Source organism: Anomalospiza imberbis, chromosome 2 (assembly GCF_031753505.1).
Source record: "Anomalospiza imberbis isolate Cuckoo-Finch-1a 21T00152 chromosome 2, ASM3175350v1, whole genome shotgun sequence".
In the NCBI taxonomy this organism is placed as follows: Eukaryota; Metazoa; Chordata; class Aves; order Passeriformes; family Viduidae; genus Anomalospiza; species Anomalospiza imberbis.
The window spans coordinates 66,868,948-66,891,791 of record NC_089682.1 but is presented as its reverse complement, the minus strand read 5'-3'; the positions used below and the strand labels follow the sequence as shown (position 1 = coordinate 66,891,791).

The following is a 22,844-nucleotide window of genomic DNA, read 5'->3' as shown; positions in this document are numbered from 1 at the left end:
TTTTCTTTTACAATTGAAAACGGATTTGGAAAACAATTCTGTAAGTAGGCAGTGAATGCTTTGGCTGTTTTGTAATTAACACTTCTAATCATTTGGGAAAGTAGCTAGAAATAAAAGCTGGTTTATAATTTACACAAATTACAGAAAAGTATCATCTTATCATGATTGTTGAGAAGATAAACATCACACAATGAAAATGAGTGTGACATTTTATGCATAAGTAGTGAGGTATCTTTTAGCAGTGCCGAACTATTCTCAAAAATATAGTAAAGCTCTTTTTTCTTTATAGCATTTACTGCAATATTTTGCACTTCTTAATTATTTTTTTATCCCATGCTAAAAATGCTTGGGTTTATGTAACATGTTTTTGCTAATATCTTCACTGAAATTGAACCTTCTGAAATTGAAAGTCCAGGCAATTTTTCTTAAAGATTTTTATTTTGGAGTGTTTAATTACCCTACAAGTCCTTTCCATGGGCAAATACAACCTGTTTTCTCTTTTATTTTTTTTAAGAACCTGACATTTTCTAACCTACAAGCTTTTCTCTTTAAACCTGGTTCTATTTCTTCCTCAAATTCTCCTTTTTAGTTACCACTCAGACTACTTAACCTTTCTTTAGGTTTCTTGATTACTTCTTCTTCTATCTTTATGCAAGATAAACTTGATAGAACTTTGGATTTCTAGCTCTTAATAATATGCGTCAGTTTCCCAATCCTTGTCTCCAAACATTTCGTTCTCTCAGTCATCCTATTCCTTTATCTAAAGGTTCCAGCACTGATGCTGTTTACATTTTATTTTCCAGTCGTCCCCATTCCTCTCCTTTGACCAAACCATATTTCTTCATGAAATATCCACCTCATTCACCTTGACTGAAAAAGAAAACTGTTAAATGTCTGTGTTAAGGGGCCTGCCTTGATTCTCCATGTGATAAAAAGAAGTCTGCCTGTCAGAACAATTCCTAGCACCTATACTAGACAGTAGGACTGCCCCACTCTGCTCATCTAGCTTTTGCCACATTTCCTTACTGAGTTTCTTTCCTTAATAACAGTGCTGCATTGTCTGCAATGGAATGGCTTTAATGTCCCCAATTCTGAGCCACACAAACTCATATCCTTCTGTGACAATATTAATCTTTGCCTTATCTCCTTTGATTCCCTTCTTTTGGTTCTTATTCTCACTCGGAAGTTATACTACCTTTTAAACTGTAGAATCTTACGAGCTAATTTAGTTTTGCACAAATTGTGTGTTGCTATTTACCAATAGCATTGTATCTTTTTCTACAGAGGTATTCTTAAAATCCCGCCGAAGATTTCTTCCTTCTTAATCTTGATAGAAATAGTAAGGATCACTTTTTCTAGCTATCAGAATGCTACACTATTCAGAATGAATTTCTTTTCTGTTTGATGAGCAGTATTCCGTCTGAATTTATTGTGTGCCTGTTGAATGCAGTAAAACCTATATTTTTTTGTATTAGGGAAATAATTCCTAGTGTATAACCTGAAACTCTTAGGCCACACTGTTGTATTCATTCAAACATGCAGCATTTTGTCATAACTAAATAGCAAAAACTTCTGAGGTTCATCTGCATTACTTTGATCCTTTTTATTTTTATATTAATGTCTAATAGTTATTCTCACTTTGAGAGTGATGAAAATCTCTCAGCAAAAGAACAAGGATCCTTTCACACTCTAAGAACTTTGCAACTAATTTCCTCACTTAGACACGTAAAAGCTACTTCTGAGCTATCCCAGGCTCCCTTTAGAATCAACAGAAAGAAATGGACACCCCCAGAATACAATTCATCTCAGTGTATGACAAGAATTTAAGATAGCTGAAATGACTAAGCATTTAGAGGCAGATTTTTCTGATGCAGAGTATCTCAGGCTTTTATGTCTAACTTTCAGAAATCTAAACTAAGATGGATTCTACCCCAGAACTCACTAAAATGCCTCTTTTTTTGTCTAACATGCCAAACGTGCGAACAGAACAACTTGGACCTTTTAAAGCAAATATCTGGGCTTAAATGGAAGGATTTTTGTCTTTCAGTCTCGTTTCCAGCCATCATAACATCCAGACAATAATCTGCCTTTAATATCCTACTGTCATTAAATATCTAAGATTCAAACTAAATTTTCTGATTTTGGCCACTCAGTTCCGTTTTAGACTGATTTACCAAATTGTTGGATCCTGTATTACCCAGCCTTTTTAGCATAAGCATTCCAATACCTTTCTTATCTGAATTGAGTCTTCCCAGGCAGATCACATATGCCATAATATATTCAAGAGCAAAACTCTTATTTGAAAAAGGGTATCTTTCATCCAAGGTCAATGAGTTCCATATTGTTTGAGCCTGGATACTCTGACTCATTTTAAATATTTTATCTTAACTCTGTTCTCTGACAAAGACAATTTCAAATATAGGCAGCTTCGCTGCAAGACGTTTGATTTGGGTTTAAAGGTGATAACTCAGCTCTGGTATGCCCATGTTACAGCACTGCTATTCAGACATTCCAAGCTGGTGAAATCTGTGCCTGGGCCTCTTCATGTCATGAAACTTTCTAGTCCAGGACAATCTCTCTTCTAGTCGTTTTTTCAATTAGTCTTTGCTGTCTCATATTATGATTCTCAAGTTCATTTCGAATGTGTCTAGAAAGTTTCCAGATTATTTTTTACTTTGTTTCTTCTGGACTTCTTTTGGCCATGTTTATTATCTGAACAGACCTCAATTGCTCATTCAGTGTTGACTCAACAGGAGTCCATTCCATTTCCAAACAGTAGTTCACTTTGAGCTGTTAACAAATATATAAGATTTTATGGATTTTGTTTGGTTATACAAAGAACTTTATGTGAGAGTCAGGTTTTAAGTCATATATATTTAAATGTAAAGGAACTAAACAACAAGACACATGATCAGTATTTATTAGAAGCTTCTTTTCTGCATAATATTCTTCCCAAAGTTCTTCCACTCAGCCTTCCTCAAGACCATATTTTAGTGTTTCCTTTATCAATATCCTTGGGTTTGCTTTTTTTTTTTTTCCCAAAACCAAATGTACATATTCCTACAAAACAGTATCACTTTTCTGTATCAAATGTGTTAACAGGCACTAGACAGACCCTTTGTTTTGTGCAGTGTAGTGAACTGATGTGAAAACTGGCTGTTTTTATGAAGAGGCTGGTTCTTCTCCTGGTACCTTTTCTTCTGTGCCTCTGACTCCTAAGCCTTTCATGGTGACATCAGTAGGCAGTGTCTGTTGTCTGTTTAGTGTCTAATTCTGAGACCCATACAGTGGTACCAGGAGAGTGCCAATCATCACGCACATAACATTTCAACAATTTTCATCATAAGAAAGAAGCACGCAAGTTTAGTGTACATTAATGATAATCTTTCATTCTGACTAGTGAAGCACCCTTTAAAAATGTCAACACAAGATGGCAGTAAACAAGTATAGAACAATCCATAGAGGAAATGACTCTGTGGGTAGGAATGCCATGGAGAACTGCAGCAGAATTAAGCAGCTGTCAAATGAACCCACTTGAACAGTTAGTTAATATTTATATGACAGCTTAGTCTTGTTCATGTGTGATAACTTTATTAATTGATTTTAACTTTATTAATTGATTTTTTGTTACATTGATTAAACATTTAGAATGCTAAAGCTGCAGTTGGTGATTCTAGTTTAAACAAAACTTTGGCCATGTGGTCCTCCTTGATAAATTCTGCATGTTCAACTCTACTTTTGTTTTTAGTTCTCAAAGTTGATACATAGTTATGAAAAGCTACAGTCACATCAGTCAAAACAAAAAAAGCTCCAAAGTAGAGAAGAATGTGGGGAAAACCTGGAGACATCATCTAACCCAAGGAATTTATATGTGAAACTTGAGGTAAGAATAGTTGTCATTATATTTTAATATGGTTTTAGAACTAATCTTTGATTTAAAATTGTAAGCTTTATTTTGCTCATAGTTCTACAAAATTATATAATTGTCTTGCTTTGGCAAGAAAGGTTCTTAATTTTAATATTATTTAATAGTAAAATTTTTGTAAATGTAGCTATAAATAAATTTTACTTTTTTCCTGATGAATAGACATGTACTAGATAACACAATCTCTTGAGGTGTGAGAGCTTCTACATATGCAGGACACTGTCACATAATACCTATCATTAATTCAGGACAACCTTGACCACTTTGGGCTACATAGAAAAAAGGATTTAGGACTGGAAAACTGCATGTTGCACATATATCCTGTCAGCACCCATATGCCTGAAGCAATCCATGACCTTGACCTCAGTGCCTAATTTCCCCAGGCAATGTATAAGGAAGGATTAGGCACTTAAAAATACATCCTGCAGAATCCAGCATACTGACTGGGGGACTAGATAATAGATGCTGAGGACAGGATTCTGTCATAATCTATCTCTTTGGACACGGGCAGGATTTTGGTGGACTTATTCTTGAATACAGGAAAACACTGATTTTTGTTCATAATTCCCAGCCTTGACTTCTCAGAGGTTACTTTATGATCTGCGGAATAATCAGGTATTTATTGGACCCACAGGAGAGTTAGGGAAGATAGAGAGCTTGTAGAGAGCATGCCCGCAAGTGGGTCTTCTCTACAAATACTTCTCTGGCTGCTTTCAGTGGGGCAGAAACTGATATCCAGTATTATTTCTTATAACTGAGCAATATCATCTCTGGATATGCTAATTTTTGCTTCTTCTTTTTTACTTATCCAATAAATTTTCTGATATCCTGAGCTAAATGAAACAACTTGAAAAGGAAGAATTTTGGAGCTTGTTGAAAAATAACATTTGTATGTTAGATAGAAAACTAACATGGGAAGATTATACTTCAGATTCTGTCTTGAAAGATTTTTACACCGAGTCCTCCATTTCTGGGAAGAACAGTCTAATCAGTAATCTGATGAAGCATAGGATGATCACAAAATCCATGTTTTCTCTGTTGATCCCTTGTGAAGACCATAATAAAGTAGTGTGTGCTCCACATGCTTACTGGACTGGGTGCTGTAAGCAAAGCAAGGAGAGTGGTACCAGTTGATATGGGAGCTGCTTGCCCAGCTCTAAACATTGGGAGGACTTAGATTTATGATACAGATTTATGATGTAGATGATTTGGACACTTTGAGGACTTTGCAATCAAGAAATTCAGCACTAGAAGACTTTAAGTAATTTCCTACTTTCAACCCAAACTAAGCAGGGTCTTAGGATCTGTATTTTGGACTTGCCTTTTATGTCATTCTGTAAGATACAGGACTAACTTCTGCAACCTCCAGGTTCCTGTATCCACATAGACACATCCCAACTCTATATGATGTTGGCTGTCTCCTCCACATGGAAGTTCTCACCATCAGAAAATCTACGATGCTTTGGACTGCAGCATAGCTCCCAACATCAGCTACTACAAGAATAATAAATGGGCTGTACATCTATCATTGATATATCACTACTGTCAGATAATTTGAGAATAACCTTACTCAAGATTAAAATGTGAAAATATTGTAAGACAATGATATAATTTGATTAATTATGCAGTATGAAAAATGAGTGCTAGGAATATATTCAGAAAATCTGAGTATTCACAAAATAATTACTGTGGTGAAAATCTACTAAGCTCAGCAGTGCTTTAGTAAGGCCTTGAACTTGCAGTCCTTACTAAATAGTCTGAAACTCCGTTTGTATCATGTTTTATAAAATAGGGATATGTTTATTGTTTTAAATGCCAAAGCAGACACCAGGAAAGCTATGAAAGAAGATTTGTATTAATCTGTGTTGAGAAATAGTCAGGTTTTATTCAGCAGCAAAAAAAAAAAAAAAAAAACCTTATTGTTTTAAATTTGGGGAATATGCCAGTTTAGCTTAATTATAAAATATCATCTGTCTTTTTGGAACAACATTTCCATTAGTTTTCAATATATAAATCAGTGTACTGTTGTTTTGTTGAATTTTCAAACTAAAAGAGCAACACCTTTAGTAACTGAAGTTCTCCTTATTTTTAGTATACTGCTTTTCAAATATATTTGTGAACATATAAGGTTTGGCATGAGTTTAAAGCAAATTCAAATACACTATAAATATGAATGTAAGTGCAAATACAAAAACAATATTAGATAAACCTAATATAATAGAATTTCTTAAACAGCTTTTTGTTTAAACTAGATGAACTGAGAACCTGAAGCAGCAATTTAAAGAGAGCAAGAAGTAAAATTTATTCAATGTAGCTGCTGTCCCATTAAAAACAAAAACGAAAAGTGAGCACTTTCTGTCTGAATATTAAGGGTTTGATTCCCTACTGATTACCCTTCTCAACACAGATACCGCTTTAAAGTCACAGGAACTACTATCCAAATTTTGTACCATAGTAATAACTCTAATATTTTATTGTTTTTATTCAATTGTTATGTTTACACTCATTGTTCTCCGATCAATAGCCTTTAAGACTGGTCTTTCTCTGATGGGGATGACTGGATGGCTGGTTTATAGAATTGTTCTTTTTTTTAACTTCTATCTAAAATTATGGAAAGACTATGTATTAATTAAAACACTAGGTATTTCTTAGAACAATACAAATTACAAAATTCTTTCAATTGAGGAAAGTAGATATTTCCTCTATGTTTACTAGGCTTGTTTTGCTGTCTTTCAGGAATTTAAGACAAAATCACAACAATGGGAGAAGAATGGGACAACCTGTGGAAATAACCCTTCTTATGTAGATATGCAACCCAAATTATTGCCTGAGAAATGTAATTTATTTCAGGTAAAATTCCTACCTTCCTGCTCTAGGAAGAAAATGAATTCTTTGCTCAGCTAGAGCTTACTTAAACTTAATTTTTACAAACTAAGCTTACAGTGAATATTACAATGCATGTCTATATTGATAGTGAATACATGGTAAGGCAGAACCATACTGGAAGATCTAATGATACATGCAGTTATTTTAATTTAGTTTTTCTCATGAAAATGAGAAAATGAATAAGGATCATGATGAAAATGTTAATATTTCTTTAAAAAAAACCCAAACAATTACAAAAACCACTGAATGTTCCTTTTTACTTTTTAAGCATATTATAGATATACTTTTTCATGTTATTTGCTATTATGCAATTAATTGTGACAAGTTATTAAAAAGTATCTTACCAAGTAAATACTGCATGCCATTACAGTGTTGATGCAAGTATAAAATTCCTTCAAATCTGATAGCCATCCTTTTTTGAAGATCATAAATATACACTAGTATCATTTATGCAGAAAAATGAATTTTCATATGCTACTCCAGAATCACTCTTGGAGTTGTTTGTTGGATCACTTAGCGGTTTTTTTTTCCATATTTTCCAGCCTTCTAGTTACCATGCAATTCCTTGGTTGACTTTATGATTATTTTTTACTTGCCAATTTGCATATTGCTTTTTTAAATATAGACTATTGATACTGCATATTTTTATTTTTTTAATTCCTTCTATTCCTGAAAAAAATGTTATTTAATGATGTCGTGATGACCTATCCTTCTCTAAAAAAAAAAACCCAGAAAATAACTTACAAATTGACTGTGCCACAAGACAGCTTGAAAATTAAGAAAGGGGAAGCCAGTCATGTTGCTCACTGGTAATTCCCTTTTCCACTGTTACTAAGCTCATTGGATCTTAATCTAGTGAAATACTTTCTTTACAATTCCTATGAGACTCTTTACACATATCCAGAGTTTCCAAGGACAACAGTTTTTTTGGGTTTAGCTGCTGAGAGCATTATATTCCAGCAATTGAACTTTCATACAAATGTGTTTAAAAAGCAAGTCTTTGACTAGATAAAACTATTGACTGATGACATGTTGATTGTACAGTTAGACAAGTCAAAATAGAGCACTCAGGGTGATCATTCACAGTTTTCTGCTGAAGCTTTCATTGCCATCAGTGAACTTGCTTTGAAGACAATTTCCTTCACAACTGTAACACCAACTATTTTTTCAAATCCAAGTCTGATGGATTGTTACCATTAGCTGTTTCAAAAGTGTTAATTGTTCCTGCATCTTTGCCTCAAATTTGTCTTTCATGAGATCTTTGATTTCCAGTTGCAGTCTTGCACTATATTTTCACAGGATGTATTGACACTTTTGTATATCAGAGTCTATAACTTGGATGTCAAAGGGACCTTAATTTTTTATCTATAGAAATGAAACTTAACCTACAAAATTTTTTTGGCTTTTATTTGATATGCAGCCAGTGGTCCATTCTGCTTAGGTTCTCAGCCAACACAAATTATGAGGACATAGTCAATAACATCAAAAACTGTCTAAAGTATGACTTTTTGCAGTCCTTGTCAGTGAAATACAGTGGTTTTAACCCTGTTTTTTTTTACTTCGTATTTTCTTGCCCAGCTTGTTTTCTGCACATGATATATGATTTCCAGGTCATATTTTGTTGTCATTTTTCAAGTAATTCTCAGTCTTCTGAAAGATTAGTGCTGCTTGTTAATCTCCCAGTAGTGGGATTCATGTGGATAATTTTTTAAACAGCAAAAACAGTTGCCATAGTAATTATGCTTCTTCACAATGCCTGTGGAATCAGAAATACTGGCAATACCAATTTTCTGAAGTTTTGTGTTTAGGATTTTAATTGGTACAAGAAGCTGCATGGGGTGTAGGACTCTGCCAAATGTACGAATGATTCTTCCCCAAGTTTAAGGATAATGATCTCAAAGAAGTGCAGTTCCTGTAGTAACCGAGCTGTTTGTACATGACCTGTGCAATGGTAGCCCTCTAGTCAAAGGTTAATATCTATCCTGAGGCACACACACACACACACAGCTCCTGCTGAGTTCAATGAATCAAAGAGGAACATTTCTCTCAAATTATTTCTCACAGGTAACTGCTTTGAGTAGGTCATCATAATCACCTTTTTCACAGTTGAGGCTCATTAACATTAAGTACTAGGAAAATACACAGCACAGGAGAAAAAAAATCCTTGAAAAACTCCTGTGTCCTTGAAGGTTTTGGAAACTTTTTTTTTATTTAACTGAGGGCAAGTAATTCAAACTGTTTGAATTTTGTCATCTTTTCTAAGCAAATCCAGCTGAAGACAGGAATAGTCTTATGATTTCAGTAGTAACAATTTGGTCCTAGCAATTTACATACAATTATTGAGTTTAATTTAAAGTATTTTCTTGTTTTGTAGAAGCAGACCCAGAATTATCATCTCCAAATATGCAATAGGAAACAAAACCAAGAAGAGCTAATTACCTATACCCAGCCCAAAAGTAAAAATGATGATTTGATTATTGAAAAGCTAAAGGCAATTGTGAATGAAATAGCAAGAAACAAGAATAAACTGGTAGAGGAAAACATGAAACTCCAAGAGGATCTAAGAATGTACCAAAATCAGTGCCAGGTAGTAATGGATTTTTATGATGACTGTGGAATTAATGTTGGAAAATCAAGATGAGATGCCTACATAAATACACTATAGATGTATTTTATGCATGAACACAGAATAATCTGGGAGCAGTATGGGTTGGGTTTTTTAGTAAAACAGAAATAAATTTGATTTGTAGAAATATATTTTTTCTCTTGTCTATGTATCTAGGGTTTTATAACTCTCCTATATCCATAGCATCTACATGAACTTCCCCTAGTTTGCCTCCTTGTATATAAATGACTGCTGTGAAATCTCTTTATCTGGTTTACACCTTGCTGTTCATTGTGCCATATAGCTAGTAAAGAAGTATATACAAACATGTATGGTATATTTTGTTCATTTTGAAAGGAGATTATGCAGTCAATTTTTTAAAAAAATTTAAATTTCTGGCTATTGTAAATAACCATCAGGTTTTATCCCTAGTTCTCTGTTTTTCAGCATAGCACTGATCTATGAACACAGCCATTTCCTCCTCTTCTTTTCGTCATGGTATATGAGTTCTGACAAGATTGAGATAATACAAGATCTTTACAACCTTTTTTATTATCTGTGTTTGAAACATATCAGGAATGAGATTTTTGTTGATATTTCTTTTCTGGTGACATATACCAGTTATGCTTTTGCTTATTTATTTAAACACTCCTAGGTTCAGTAATATATTGAATGGTGTATAGTAACTTCAAATCCTTTTGGATAAAGATTTGTTTCTGTTTGTAGACAGTCTTGCAGAGTGCTAACAGTATATGCAATATACTTTATAGGAATTAGCATATATGTGTCAGGGGTTAATTTCAGATTTTGTTGTCAGGAGTTGTCAGAAGAGCCAAGTTTATACATGTCATTTGCACATTAGTTCACTGAGTCTTTTGCCTGTAAACACATTATCAGTGTGCAAGCAAAACTTCTGGTCTGGGGCTTGTTAAAAAGGCTGTCATCAAAAGCTGTGGGACTAGAATATGCAGTGGAACAAATCATGGCAGTCACAGCAAGTGGATACATGCTGTATGATGGAGATATTGTGCTGTAGCCTTGAAGAAAATCTTCAAGCAGGAAGAATTTTGGAATCATATATGCAAGAGAATACAGGAGCTGTAGGATGCTTGAAGACACTTTAAGTAGAAGTGGAGCTAGATGTACATAACAGTGTCATCTGAAGGGCAGAAAGTTGCAGAATAACTGTGTTGGTGGTGTGGAATGCTGTTATGTTAGTTAGAAAAGCTGCATTTGGAAATAGCTGCATAAGGGAAACACTGATGTCAATGAATGGTGAAAAAGGGTAGCTCAGGGAAAATATTTTTTTAGGAATGTCTGTATGAGAAAGAAGAAAGTACAAGGCCTGTTGTCAGTCAGAAAAAGTAAGCAGGTTTGAGTAAAGGAGAATTAGGTGGAGGATGGCAATAGCTGGACATGATATAGATAGGAAGGAGGAAGGAGTAGATGGGAATCTTGGTGTGGAGAAATTTGATGGGAATGAAAGCAAGAATTGTTGAGCCTCCTATATTCCTTTATGCCTATGATCATTTCAGTGTGCTTCTAATTACTTCACTTATACTATTAATTAGCAAATAATAAAGTGAAATGTTTGGAAGAGCAGTTTGTTGACTTTACAGAAAATGCAAAGTTTAAAATCTCTAAATGGAGACTGCAGTCTATTCCTCTATCCTGTGAATTATCTGACAAACTTATCTGCAGCCATAACATGAGAGGTAACCTGAAGACATCACACAAGGGGCTTGGTTCTTGAAAAGTCAGCATTAGGTCAGCTGCTGGTTAGTAATTTATGTAAAATACACCATATAATTGTATTTAAAAGGTTGAATAGTGTATTGGGTTTGTGTTGGGAAGGTTTTGGTAATGGGGGCACTCCAGGGATGGCCTCTGTGAAAAGGTACTGGAGGCTTCCCCCATGTCTGACAGAGACAATGCCAGCTGGTTCCATGATGGGCCCGCTGCTGGGCAAGGCTGAGCCCAACAGCAATGATGGTGGTACCTTGGGGTTAATGTATTTAAAAAGGTGGGGTGGAGGGAACCCTGTGCAGTGGGGAGAGAAGAGTGAGAATATGTCACAGGAACAGCCCTGCAGACACCAAGGTCAGTGCAGAAGGAGGGGCAGGAGGTGCTCCAGGCACCAGAGCTGAGATTCCCCTGCAGCCCGTGGTGCAGCCCATGGTGGTGTCCCTGCAGCCCATGGGGGTCCACTGGGGAGCAGAGAACCACCTGCAGCCCCGGAGGGACCCAGGCCAGAGCAGGGGGATGTCTGAAGGAGGCTGTGGGAAGCCTGTGCTGGAGCAAGCTCGTGACAAGACCTGTGGCCCTGTGGAGAGGGGAGCCCATGCTGGTGCAGGTTTCCTGGCAGGATTGTGACCCCACTGGGGCCCCCCACTGGAACAGCCTGTGTCTGAAGGACTGCACCTCATAGAATGAAGCCATGCTGGAGGAGTTAATGAAGAACTTCAGCCTGTGGGAAGGACTCACCCTGAGTAAGTTCATGGAGGACCATCTTCCTTGGAAGGGACCCACACTGGAGCTGGGGAAGAGTGTGAGAAGTCCTCCCAAGAAGGAAGGAGCAGCAGAGATAAGGTGTGATGAACTGACCACAGCCCCCATTCCTCATACCCCTACAGAACTGGAGGGGAGGAGGTAGAGAACTGAGGACTGAAGTTGAGCCTGGGAAGAAGGGAGCCATGAGAAGGTGTTCTAAGATTTTGTTTTTATTTCTCATTACCCTGCTCTAATTTGATTAGCAATAAATTAATTTCTCTGAGTTGACTGTGTTCTGCCCTTGGCAGTAACTGGTGAGTGGTCTCTCCCTGTCCTTATCTCAAGAAACAAAGAGCTTTTCTCTTGTTTCTCTGCCCTGTCCAGCTGGGAAAGGCAGTGACAGTGTGGCTAAGGTGGATACCTGGCATCCAGTCAGGGTCAACCCGCCACAAACAGCTTTGAGTAGAATTAGAGCAAGAGCTGATCAGGAAATTTTTGGGACTTTGTTTTGATTGGCAAGCTAGAAGAACCAAAACTTTTCACAGAAGGAAAGAAAAGATTTAATGATTTTTTCAACTTGACATAGACTCTTTATATGAGATATTTTCTAAACAAATCCTAAAGTTTTCTGCTTCAAAATTAATTTTCATTTTAACCAGATGCAGTAGATATTTTCTAAAATAATAAGTGATGCATATCTAATTTATTTTTTTAACTGATATATGAAACTCTGAAACTCTTGACCTGAAGTTCTGTTTCAATTATTATTGCAGCTGCTGCTGTGGCTGCTGTTCTTCCTGCTACTATTTTAATTCACAAGAAAATACAATTTATGTAAATATGTGTGCTGACTGCAGTCTATCACGGAAAATTTGACTTCGGCCACACAATTGTATGGAATTCATTTCCCTTATCCACCCCAGAATGAAGTCAGAGGGGTAACCATCTCCCAAGTTCATATGTTATAAAACAATTGTGGCTATTTCTTGAATGTTGGAGGCATGAAGATGAGAATAAGCAAGCCTTACAAACAACTTTAACAGTTCATTAAGCTTCATTTCACTTGAATATACCCAGAATTGCATTTTGGAGTTTAAAAAGCTCTCTTGGTCTTCTTGTAACAAAGGATAAGATGAATAAGTCTGTATATGCAGCCTCCCCCTAAAAAACTCAAAGAAATGCAAAAGCACTTTGTATCCGTCTTTAGCAACCCTTTCAGCCAGAGGAAGACCACAGGCTTCCTGGGAGGAGGGTCATTCTCATAGGAGCCTCTAAGGGAAATAAACCTTTGAAGTTCTTCCTTGCAGTGCAGTTTCTGTAATCCAGTTCTCTTTTAAAATTTTAAAGGCTTTATTTTTGCTCTTAAATGGAAGCTATATTCAAATAAAATGAAGAAATTATGAAAAATTAAGAAAATATGAAATTATGAATATAGCTTCTTAAATGGAAGCTATATTCAAATAAAATGAAGAAATTATGAAAAATGTCAGTGTTTTTAGTGTAATAGTTTGAAAGGTAAAGGATCAATATCCTTGGAAAAATCTTTTTTTTTTTTTTTAATCTGAAACATGCTTTTGTATCTTAGGTGAGAAGAAATACATATTCTCTGGATATTACTATTGCAAGCATTGATTGTTATTGGTACTTGTGTTATTTGTGCGTTGTATTTCCAGTATCTTATGTTTAGTCTGTTTTCAGGATATTTTTGTGAAATTCTGATTTTTTTTTTAATTCATGTTTTATCATGCCAAATGTAATATGTGTCTTCAGGTTGTCTAACACTTTATCAGTCAGAAATAAAAGATAAAGCAGAATAAGGTTTGTCAAGTCCCTAAGAAAAATCTTTTTTCGATTGTTTGAAAATGTTGTGATGTTCATTTAAATAAGCAATTAACTCCATGCAGATGGAACTAGTTTTGAAGAAGATTTATGCAGCCTTGTCATTTCTAAAGTTTATAAATTTGGAAATGCTATTAGGAAAATAGAAAATGGAAGTCACTTATGGCACGAATTCCAGCATGTTCCAGGATGCAGAACCTGCTAAAACAAGCAAACTATATATTTTAGATGCATTTAGTACAATAAAGAACTTCTGAATTATGTTTCCTATGATAATTTCAGAGGCAGATGCATTGGAACATTGCAAGGGCTAAAGAATATTCAGAATCTGATTTTTAGATGAGAGGAACTGACATGGAAGCAATATGTTTTTCTGAAATTAAAATCATGTATATACAGGTATTGAATATGATGTGTTAAAAACCAGCATTTTAAGCTGTCTAATTTTATTTAACTCTTTGTGTATTTGCTTGTTTCTTTAGAACATGGAGGCAGACATCTCAGAAATGAGAAATGAGCTTCAGTCAAGGGATGGTCTCTGGAGAAGAATACAACTGGAATGCCAAAAGTTGTATACAGAATTATTGAAAATCAAAGAGTATAAAGATATGGAGGAAATTCAAATAAAGTATGGAAGACATATTTAAATTAACAAGTACTTCTGAGCTAATAACTTTTTTCTTGTATTTGTTTTAAATTAAGTCTGTTTGAAAAGATACTCTGGATTCAAATGTCAGCTTCTAAATTTTAGACTGGATATTTTCATTGACAGTTATATCAGACAATTTCTGGCAATAGATACAGGCTATGTTAAAAAGCTTTAACGATGACTAGATTTTTACAGATCAATGCATTTCAGATACTTCTACCTGTATCTTTACAGTCTTTCCTTTTCTCAGCATTAAAACTCTTGAATAAAATCATCATGGTTTTATGGCTTATCTAATCTGCTGTAGCCATTACAAATTATATGAAATACCAGTCTATAAAGGCTTTCAGGAGTCTTTCTGCACATAGTTGTATTGTTCTTAATTCCTAGACATCTCCCAAAATCCAGCCTGGTTTAGGCCAAATGTTGGTTATGTTTGGGGGTATTTTTTCATCAGCACGTAGGTGTTCTACAGTGTGGAGAGGATACTGCAAGGTAAAGAGTATTGAATGTTCTGGTTGTTTCATGTTTTGTTTATTTCTTACTTAAAGGCATCAATCATCTTGTGTTCAGCTTACTGACCACCTAGAAACTAAAAACACTGAGTTATTGCTATTTGCAGAAAGTCAAGAACACCAAGAAGAAGAGCTGAGCAAGGTATTTTATATAATTTCCAGATCTTAATTGCAGTATAGGATTTTTAGGAGAGAGTACTGACCTAGGGTATGTGCATATACTGTAGAGAGCAGAAGGATGCATTATAGGTTCAGGAGACCATAAAGTTTTTTATATGGAAAAGATTTCGTATATGGCTGCATTTCGTTGTGTAGCTGTAAAACTGACATTCTGATTCTGTGTCTACCTACTTCACTGAAATAATAGAAGAGACCATGCCTACACATTATTGTGATTCAGATAATACCATGCAACTAAGAGAACCTCCAAAGCTCTGATTAATTGGTAACCTGTAGAGCTAAACTGTAATTTGTAGGTAGTCTCAGAGGTAGGATATGCAAACAGATCAGCTGATACAAGTCACTGTGGCAGGTACCCACACGAGGCTGAGCTTAATCAGGTACCTGCCCCATGGTCTGGGGTAGAGCTCTCTCGTTGGAGCTACGCATCGCACTGCGTTGCACGTTTCAGAAGTGCTGTGAGCAAGCAGCAGCGGCATGGCACTGTGGAACTGTGTATGGTTTGGCTGGCTGAGATACTTTGGAAGTAGAGGATGCTCAGAACTCATCTTACAAGCATGTTGTGGTTTTGCCAAGTAGCAATGTAAGCAAAATCACAGAACTGTTAGGTTGGAAGGGTCCAATTCCCTGCCACCTAGAGCAGGTTATGGGAATTTTCGCCAAGTGGGTCTTGAATGTCTCTATTTGGATGCATCTGACTTGGGTTCATCATTTTGGCATGATCTAGCCGTGATCTAGCTTGTAGGATTTTTTTTTGATTTATATATATTTTTTTACAATTCTAATATTTCAGAATGCAATCTGTTACTCATTGTGTATAGGACTGCAAAAAGTTGGTAAAATGGCTTCAAAAGTTGTTATGCTTGTTTTTGTTGTTCTGTTTCTTATACAATAAAAAAAAATCTTTCAGTACTAAATTTTTGGTTATAGTAGAAAGATTAGGAATTTTTGTATTGATACTTTGGAGAACTCTGCAGAGGAGGTTTTGAAGAAAGTTTGACCTTAAATTTTTACAGGTAATGGCAGGAAAAATTCTCATAAAACTATTTTCCATATCTACCCTTTATTTCTAACATATTTTCTTATTAAAGAGCCTCTAGATTGATTTATTTTATTGCTCCTAAGTTAATTTAAGCTTCATCCAACTTTTTTTTAATCTAACTTTAATGCAGTATAAATAAATCATACTTAAATTTATTGAATGGATATTTCCTTGGATATTCTTTGCCATGAATTCTAATTCTATACATGATTTTATTATCATATTTTAAAAGGTTAATTGAAGCATATTGTACTTTGTTCATTTCTAATATTAAATAGACAAATGAAAATACAAAAGAAGTGAAAAAAAGATGTAAAAATAAACAAAGATTTTTGCACTGACTTCCAAAGACATTTTATTTTACAGTTTCAGAATCTCTGGTTCAGTTAGAAGAGTTGGTGTCTTGGAAGCAACGGCAGAAAAAGTCACTGATAAGTAGCAAGTGATGCAATCATATTTACTCCACAGCATTTTTTCTTTTTGAAATGTATTTGCTGCAGATAAGAAGCCATGTTTATCAAGAGAAGCAGTCCCATTGCTCTGAGCAGGAAAGAATGAAGACAGAAATCTCTGACCTGACAGAGGAGCTTCATCAGAAAGAGATCACTATAGCAACTATCATGGAGAAAGCTAGTCTTCTGGAAAGACAGTTAAAAATGGAGTTAGAGACAAAACACAAATTGTTAACAAAACAGCAGGTATGCAAGTAGGCAAAAGCAGCCCACATCATTTTGCTCCACTATTGATAATGACATTCATTATCTGTGGAAAACAAGACATCTTGTTTCTTGCTGTAGTTTTTATCAGTGGTGCTGTAATATCTATGAAGTATTACAAAAGCAGCCAAATTGATACTGGAACAAGAAATCACCAGTAAATGTCAACTGTACATCTAAATAGAAATTCATTCTGACCATCACATCATGTCAGCATTTTAACATGCAAAAGATCTTGAAAACTTCCAGTTTGTGGTTATTACATATGCTTTAAGTTTCTAATTTTTCAGTGTTTTCTAAAAATTTTGAAGAATGTTACAAATCTGCGTAGAAAATTCAAGTAATTTTATAGCTGGAAACTGTAAGATACCAGTGGGGATTTTGATGGCAATTTTTTGTTTAAAAAAAAATTGTCATCTTCATTACTTAGTTTGTAAAACAAAAGAACCATCATATTTAGAGGTTTCTGAGTATCTGTGTTTTATGAGACGGTCACTACATGTGGAAAACTGTGTTTGAAGTAATACTTTACTTTTGACAATAGTAAACTTAGTGTTTGGGGAAAATGAGAGATACCTCCTGCTGTGTGGTGCTCTGTACCAGGTATTTCCATATCACTAAAATAATGGATATCATTTCTAGACATCATGAATAGGATTTCACCCAGTTTCAGTGGCCTGTAAAATCTGTCCCTCTTTCTATGTAGTAACTGCATGTGAACTTCTTGTTTTCCTAAGTCATTACTTTCAAAAAGGTAAATAAATCCAGAGGTATTGTATTTGTATATATTTTATAGGTGGCTTGATACTTCTTCCTACATTGGTACTGCTATATTTAAAAATATTATAGTAGGTTCTGTAGTTACTAATGTATATTTTGTAAAATTAAGCTTAAATATATCTATACTCAGTGTTATTCCAGTTGAGAATAATATTCTTGTATTTAACAAGTAAATTAACAAGTATTGTTGTGGCAAGCACATTTCTCTCTCTCTCTAAGGATTTTTATGAAGGTGTACAGAGAGAAGTGAAATGTGCTTGCCACATATTGTTGTTGTATTTAAGAAGTAAATTGAGAGTAATATCCTTGTATTTAACTAAGAACTTAATCTTTTTCTAGTTGTTGGAATTCCATTACCAAGTTATCAAATCTGAAAACAGACATCTAAAAGAAATGGTGGAAAGCCAGGAGTATGAAAGTTGCACGGTAATTTTTTCTAACCTATGAAGTATGCATAGTATGCAAGAATAGTTGCTTATATTTATACTAAATGTAGATTAAGATTATGGCAGATATAGAGATTCCTGGCTTTCATTAATTAAGTAAATAAAAATAAGGTGTGCAACATAATCACAACCGAGTGGTATTCACACACAGCCTGAAGATGAGTATAGCTAAGAGTAATTGTTACCTTAATTGTATTAAACTACAAGTTAAATTTTTCAGTAACTGTCTAGACATGAAACAATTTCCGGGAGCTTATTTTTTTGTAAGTGTTATCACTTATTTAAGTTTAAACAGTCATCATTCTCACAGACAAAAATATGTCCCTTTTTTTAATATCTTACCCCTTTGTTCACAAGGTATTTAAGTAGCAGTGTAAAAATCTGACACATTTTGCTCCCACCCAGCTTATTTTCAGAGTTTAGTATTTATATCTCTCCAAACAGCGGAGCTTTAAAATTTAATTGATAAAAAGTGTGCCATAAGATTATCGAGAACTATGGTTTATGAAGGTATAATAAATTGTATATATGCTGTTTTCCACAAAAAGCTTCAAAACATCCCCTGCTTACAGAACATCTGCAGTTACTGTATCACTAAAAAAAATCCCACTGGAATGTTGTTTGGAAATACTGATGTAAATACATTTTGGGGGGATTTGTAGCTTGTTAATTGTCATAAAAGAATGTTACATTTATCCACACCCTTAAAACAGCATGGATGTCCATCAGTGATGTCTTACCTGCACATACATACACACTATTCTGGGTATCTGTGTGTGTATATATGATACATTATTGTGGAAGCATAGATGGATGTTTGTATGCATGTCTAACTCTTCTCTGCAATGACACTTTTCTTGAAGATTGAGAAGAGCTGTCTGAGAAAGGACCTTGGAGACATCACATGTTTGTTATATTTTAACAGTAAAATCCAGTTACTACATACACCAAGGTCAATACATGTTTCAGTAGATTTGTGGACTTAAAAATTCTTTGCTGCTTTACTAATGTATTGTGAGGATCTAAACATTAGAGATTATGATATATTTGATATTAAGATTCCAGGCATTGGAGAGATTTTTATAGACATATTCATGCTGTACAGTGGAGCACTACACAGACCTCTGAGACCAGTGCTAACCTAAGTCAGTATGGTGTTATGCATCATCAGGCAAGGTTACTTTTGGGGTTTAGATACCAAAAGCAATGTAGCTGGTCCAGCTCAGTTTTGGAGTTCATACCATTATAATTTACTGCTGATTCTACAGCTATTAGTGGTAGGATGACTTAGTGCTCATTCTGCCACTCCTCCCACTTGTGAGACACAGCTGAGCCCCTGCTCCCCCATAGTTGCACAAGATATTAAATTTTATTATACCTTCTGCCATTTCCATGCCATCTTGGCTCATAAATTCATCCTAAAACTGAGGAAGGCAAGGTTCATGGGAAGAGATGGCATCAAATCAGTGCAAGGAATAGAGAAGCTTTCAAATGCAGGAGCACAGTTGTGCCAGCAGTGTACTGAGAACCAAATCTGTAATGAGTTACTGAGTTCCAAGAGAATGAGGTAAATCTAGGAATATATGAAAGCACAACTTAATGAAATGCAAGGGGTTTTAGACTTTTGTGTGTAATCTGATTAACCTTTTGAGAATTTCCTGGTGATGACAGTATACTGTTATTGCAAATATATTACACAATGCAGTGCAGTTCTCTGCAGAGAGATAGTTCCAAAATAGCTGGCTCAGGTGTGCAGCATAGGCTTCATGGATTAAGTGATAGGACTAAAAAAGGAGCAGAGTATCCTGGCTAGACATCTTCTAGAGCTGATTTCCATCTTCCCTTCTTGATATCCTAGTGGATGGGGGTCTTTAGCCCCTGATCACAGTGCACCTGCGGCTTGCACTTTCAGTATTTTGCCTTGCACACCATGTGGGCTAACCCAGCTGAGAAACAGGGTTTAGTGACAGGGACAAGGAGCACTGTGCTGATGTGGCTTTACTCACTGCTTCTGAAACTGAAGGTGACTGTCTCAACACACATATTAAACTGTGCCTGTACACATACTCTGTATCTAGTGTAGTAATGAACTCCTATCATTTTGCTTGTTATTTTTGGAGGAATTGTTACTGGAGGGAGCAATACAGTCCGCAGCAATAGCTGTTATGGTTGCTTTTATGTCATCAGTTTTACAAAGCAAGCAATAAATTTACAACATTAATATTTTGCATGCATGTTTGCTGAGAAATTTTAATTTGTTTTATTGTGTTATAGAGGCTGTTATCCCTTCTTTTCCATTTATCTACTGTGATTTTTTTTTTCTGGAGGCAATTCTCTTGGTTTGCTCTAAATGTTGCATGATTATATATGGTAGCTAGGTCTTTTCTTTAGCACAGAACATTGTTTTTTGTTTGCTTGTTAAAAATATACCCATTTACTCTGGAAAAAATAGCTTCTTAATGATGGTATTATCTCCTTTCACAGTGTATAGATTTATGTAACAAAGAACATGGAAATTTCACAGCTTCTCTTCACAAAATGAAACATGAGAATTTAAGACTACAAAATAGCCTTGTTAAACCACAAAATGACACAGAAACATCGATACTGGGTCGCATGGATACATATAGGGAAACAGAGCACAGCTACCAAGCCCATTCAAAGATGCAAGAAAAGGAAGAGAGGTAATATTTAGATTGTACACATTTTTGAAACTTCATGTGTTTTGGAAGGTGTGACAGGGCCAAACTGTCAAGTTTTTTGCTGTTTCTGTTCATTCAGAACTCCCACCAATATAAATATCAGACCTAATTAGTATATTTGTAAGGACTTCCTACATTTTTCTGGATAGGATAGCTAATGGAAATTAGCAATAAATGAAGTCCCAGAAATGTTTAATATCTGTTTTAGTATTTAGCACATGACACTTTAAAAACTTTTAATGTGCCACTCAAGCTATTCTTAGTTCCAGGTTTTGCAAGATAGAGCAGACTGTATTTTTATTACCAAATAAAAACAAGACCAAGAAAGGCTAGAAAAATCAGCTTGAGAGGTAAACTTCTCAATGGGAGGTTTTCTTAATAAGCAGTTTGAACCATAGGCCCTGCTGAAAAGCTTTGTGTCCTCCAGTTTCATTTGTTGGAAGTTTCATTAAATGTATTTTAATGCCTTGTCTGGTTTCAGTGTTCTTGGGTGACCTGATTTTTAACAGAAACAAAATTTCATATGGCCTGAGTAAGTCATTACTACAATAAACTCCTTGTTAGGGAAAAATAATTAGACTTGAGAATATTCAGACTCATAGAAATCATTTTAGTGATTACTTTCTTCTTATTTCCCTGTATTCAGTGAGCCATTGAATTACCTTCAAACATATCATAATCATGGCATTGCAATTAAAAAAAAAGGAAATAAACACCCTGCGGAACCGTATTTCACAGTACAGGAAAATAAAATTAATAGGAAGTTAAATATGTTGATTATTTGTAATAAAGAACTGACATGATAGCATTAACATAAAATAATTTTGTGAAGTAAAGTTAAAATAGTTGGATACAAAATTGAACATGTTAAGATTTCAAACTCATACATTTAGGTTTTGGCAAAATTTAAAATTATTCTCTTTCTGCAGAATAGAGAGGCATCCATAAATGGAGCTAAATGTAGCTCCATTTTGCCAAAAATTTATTTTTAAAAAATGTTGTTTTGTGTTGGAGATAGCGTTCGTGTGTATATAAAAATAAATAGTTATATGTATTTATATATATATGCATATGCATAATGCATTAATATATATATGTATACACACACATACACCTATTTTTGGAAGTAGCAGGTATGGCTGATTTCTTATGAAGTTTGAAGTTATGTTGAAGATGTTGCTGAAACAAATACTTGTAAACCGAGATACAGATTATTCTGCACCAGTTGGTCTCATAACTTCACAAAATTGGTCATTGCCATTTTTGCTCATGCTTCAACTCCTCTAAAGTGAGAAAAAAGTAAGATTTTTTCCCATTTTCTCAGGATTTACACTTGCTGTACATAAGAGACTGTGCAATTTAATTTATGAGAACATAAATATTTGATACAATAGAATTATGCATGTAATTCACAGGATTGTGATTTCATAGCTGTTGGAAGATCAATCAAAACTGTGAAAGAGACACCTGTGAGAGTTGACCTTTCTCACAACAGAAATCTCAGCCTGACTACTGAATACAATATAAATTTCTTATTATTGTAGTTAATATGATGAAACAGATATATTGAGCCTAGATTTCAGGATCTAAATCATTCATTAGAATTCCTAAATGTAAAGCTATTCAGATAAATAAATACACAGATTTTAAAACGTGCAAATTTGACATGTACTGTGTATGCTCATCACCTAGCCAATGTTTTTATGATTGGGCCCTCTCTGTACTATCAGTTCTCTGTTCCCAAGCAGGAAACTACCTCAGGATTTTTCCAGAAAACTAAAATTAAATTTTCAAGCATCAGATGTATGAAGATAAACTAGGAAATTGGTCTTGGTTAAGTTAAAATCTTGGGTATATTTATTTTATTCTGAGTGTAAACCCTGTTATTTCTGGTTTAATTTGCAGTTCTGTTTCCATGGTAATTATGGCACTGGAGAAGGGGCACAAAAGACTTCTTTTATATGGCAAAAAATTAGAAAGCATGGTATTTGTGCAAGGGACGGGTGTATAATCTACAATATGTTTCAGTTGTGTCTCTCAGTCGGTACTGGAATCCTGGGCACAGGCAC

The 22,844-nt window shown here is 35.0% G+C and overlaps 1 protein-coding gene across 4 annotated transcripts in view; it reads left to right on the top strand.

Annotated features, from left to right (window-relative positions):
- The window catches only part of DEUP1 (deuterosome assembly protein 1), a 40,824-nt gene that overhangs the window by 6,841 nt on the left and 11,139 nt on the right, over nt 1-22,844 (top strand). For 2 of the 4 annotated variants that reach the window (XM_068181511.1, XM_068181510.1), the window contains 8 exons: nt 3,749-3,883; nt 6,662-6,775; nt 9,186-9,398; nt 14,228-14,373; nt 14,946-15,051; nt 16,632-16,829; nt 17,967-18,053; nt 20,558-20,757. In XM_068181511.1, coding sequence (XP_068037612.1) covers nt 3,749-3,883; nt 6,662-6,775; nt 9,186-9,398; nt 14,228-14,373; nt 14,946-15,051; nt 16,632-16,829; nt 17,967-18,053; nt 20,558-20,757 — 1,199 coding nt within the window. The remainder of the gene's footprint in view (nt 1-3,748; nt 3,884-6,661; nt 6,776-9,185; nt 9,399-14,227; nt 14,374-14,945; nt 15,052-16,631; nt 16,830-17,966; nt 18,054-20,557; nt 20,758-22,844) is intronic. The other 2 variants (XM_068181514.1, XM_068181513.1) reach the window with 2 other exon arrangements.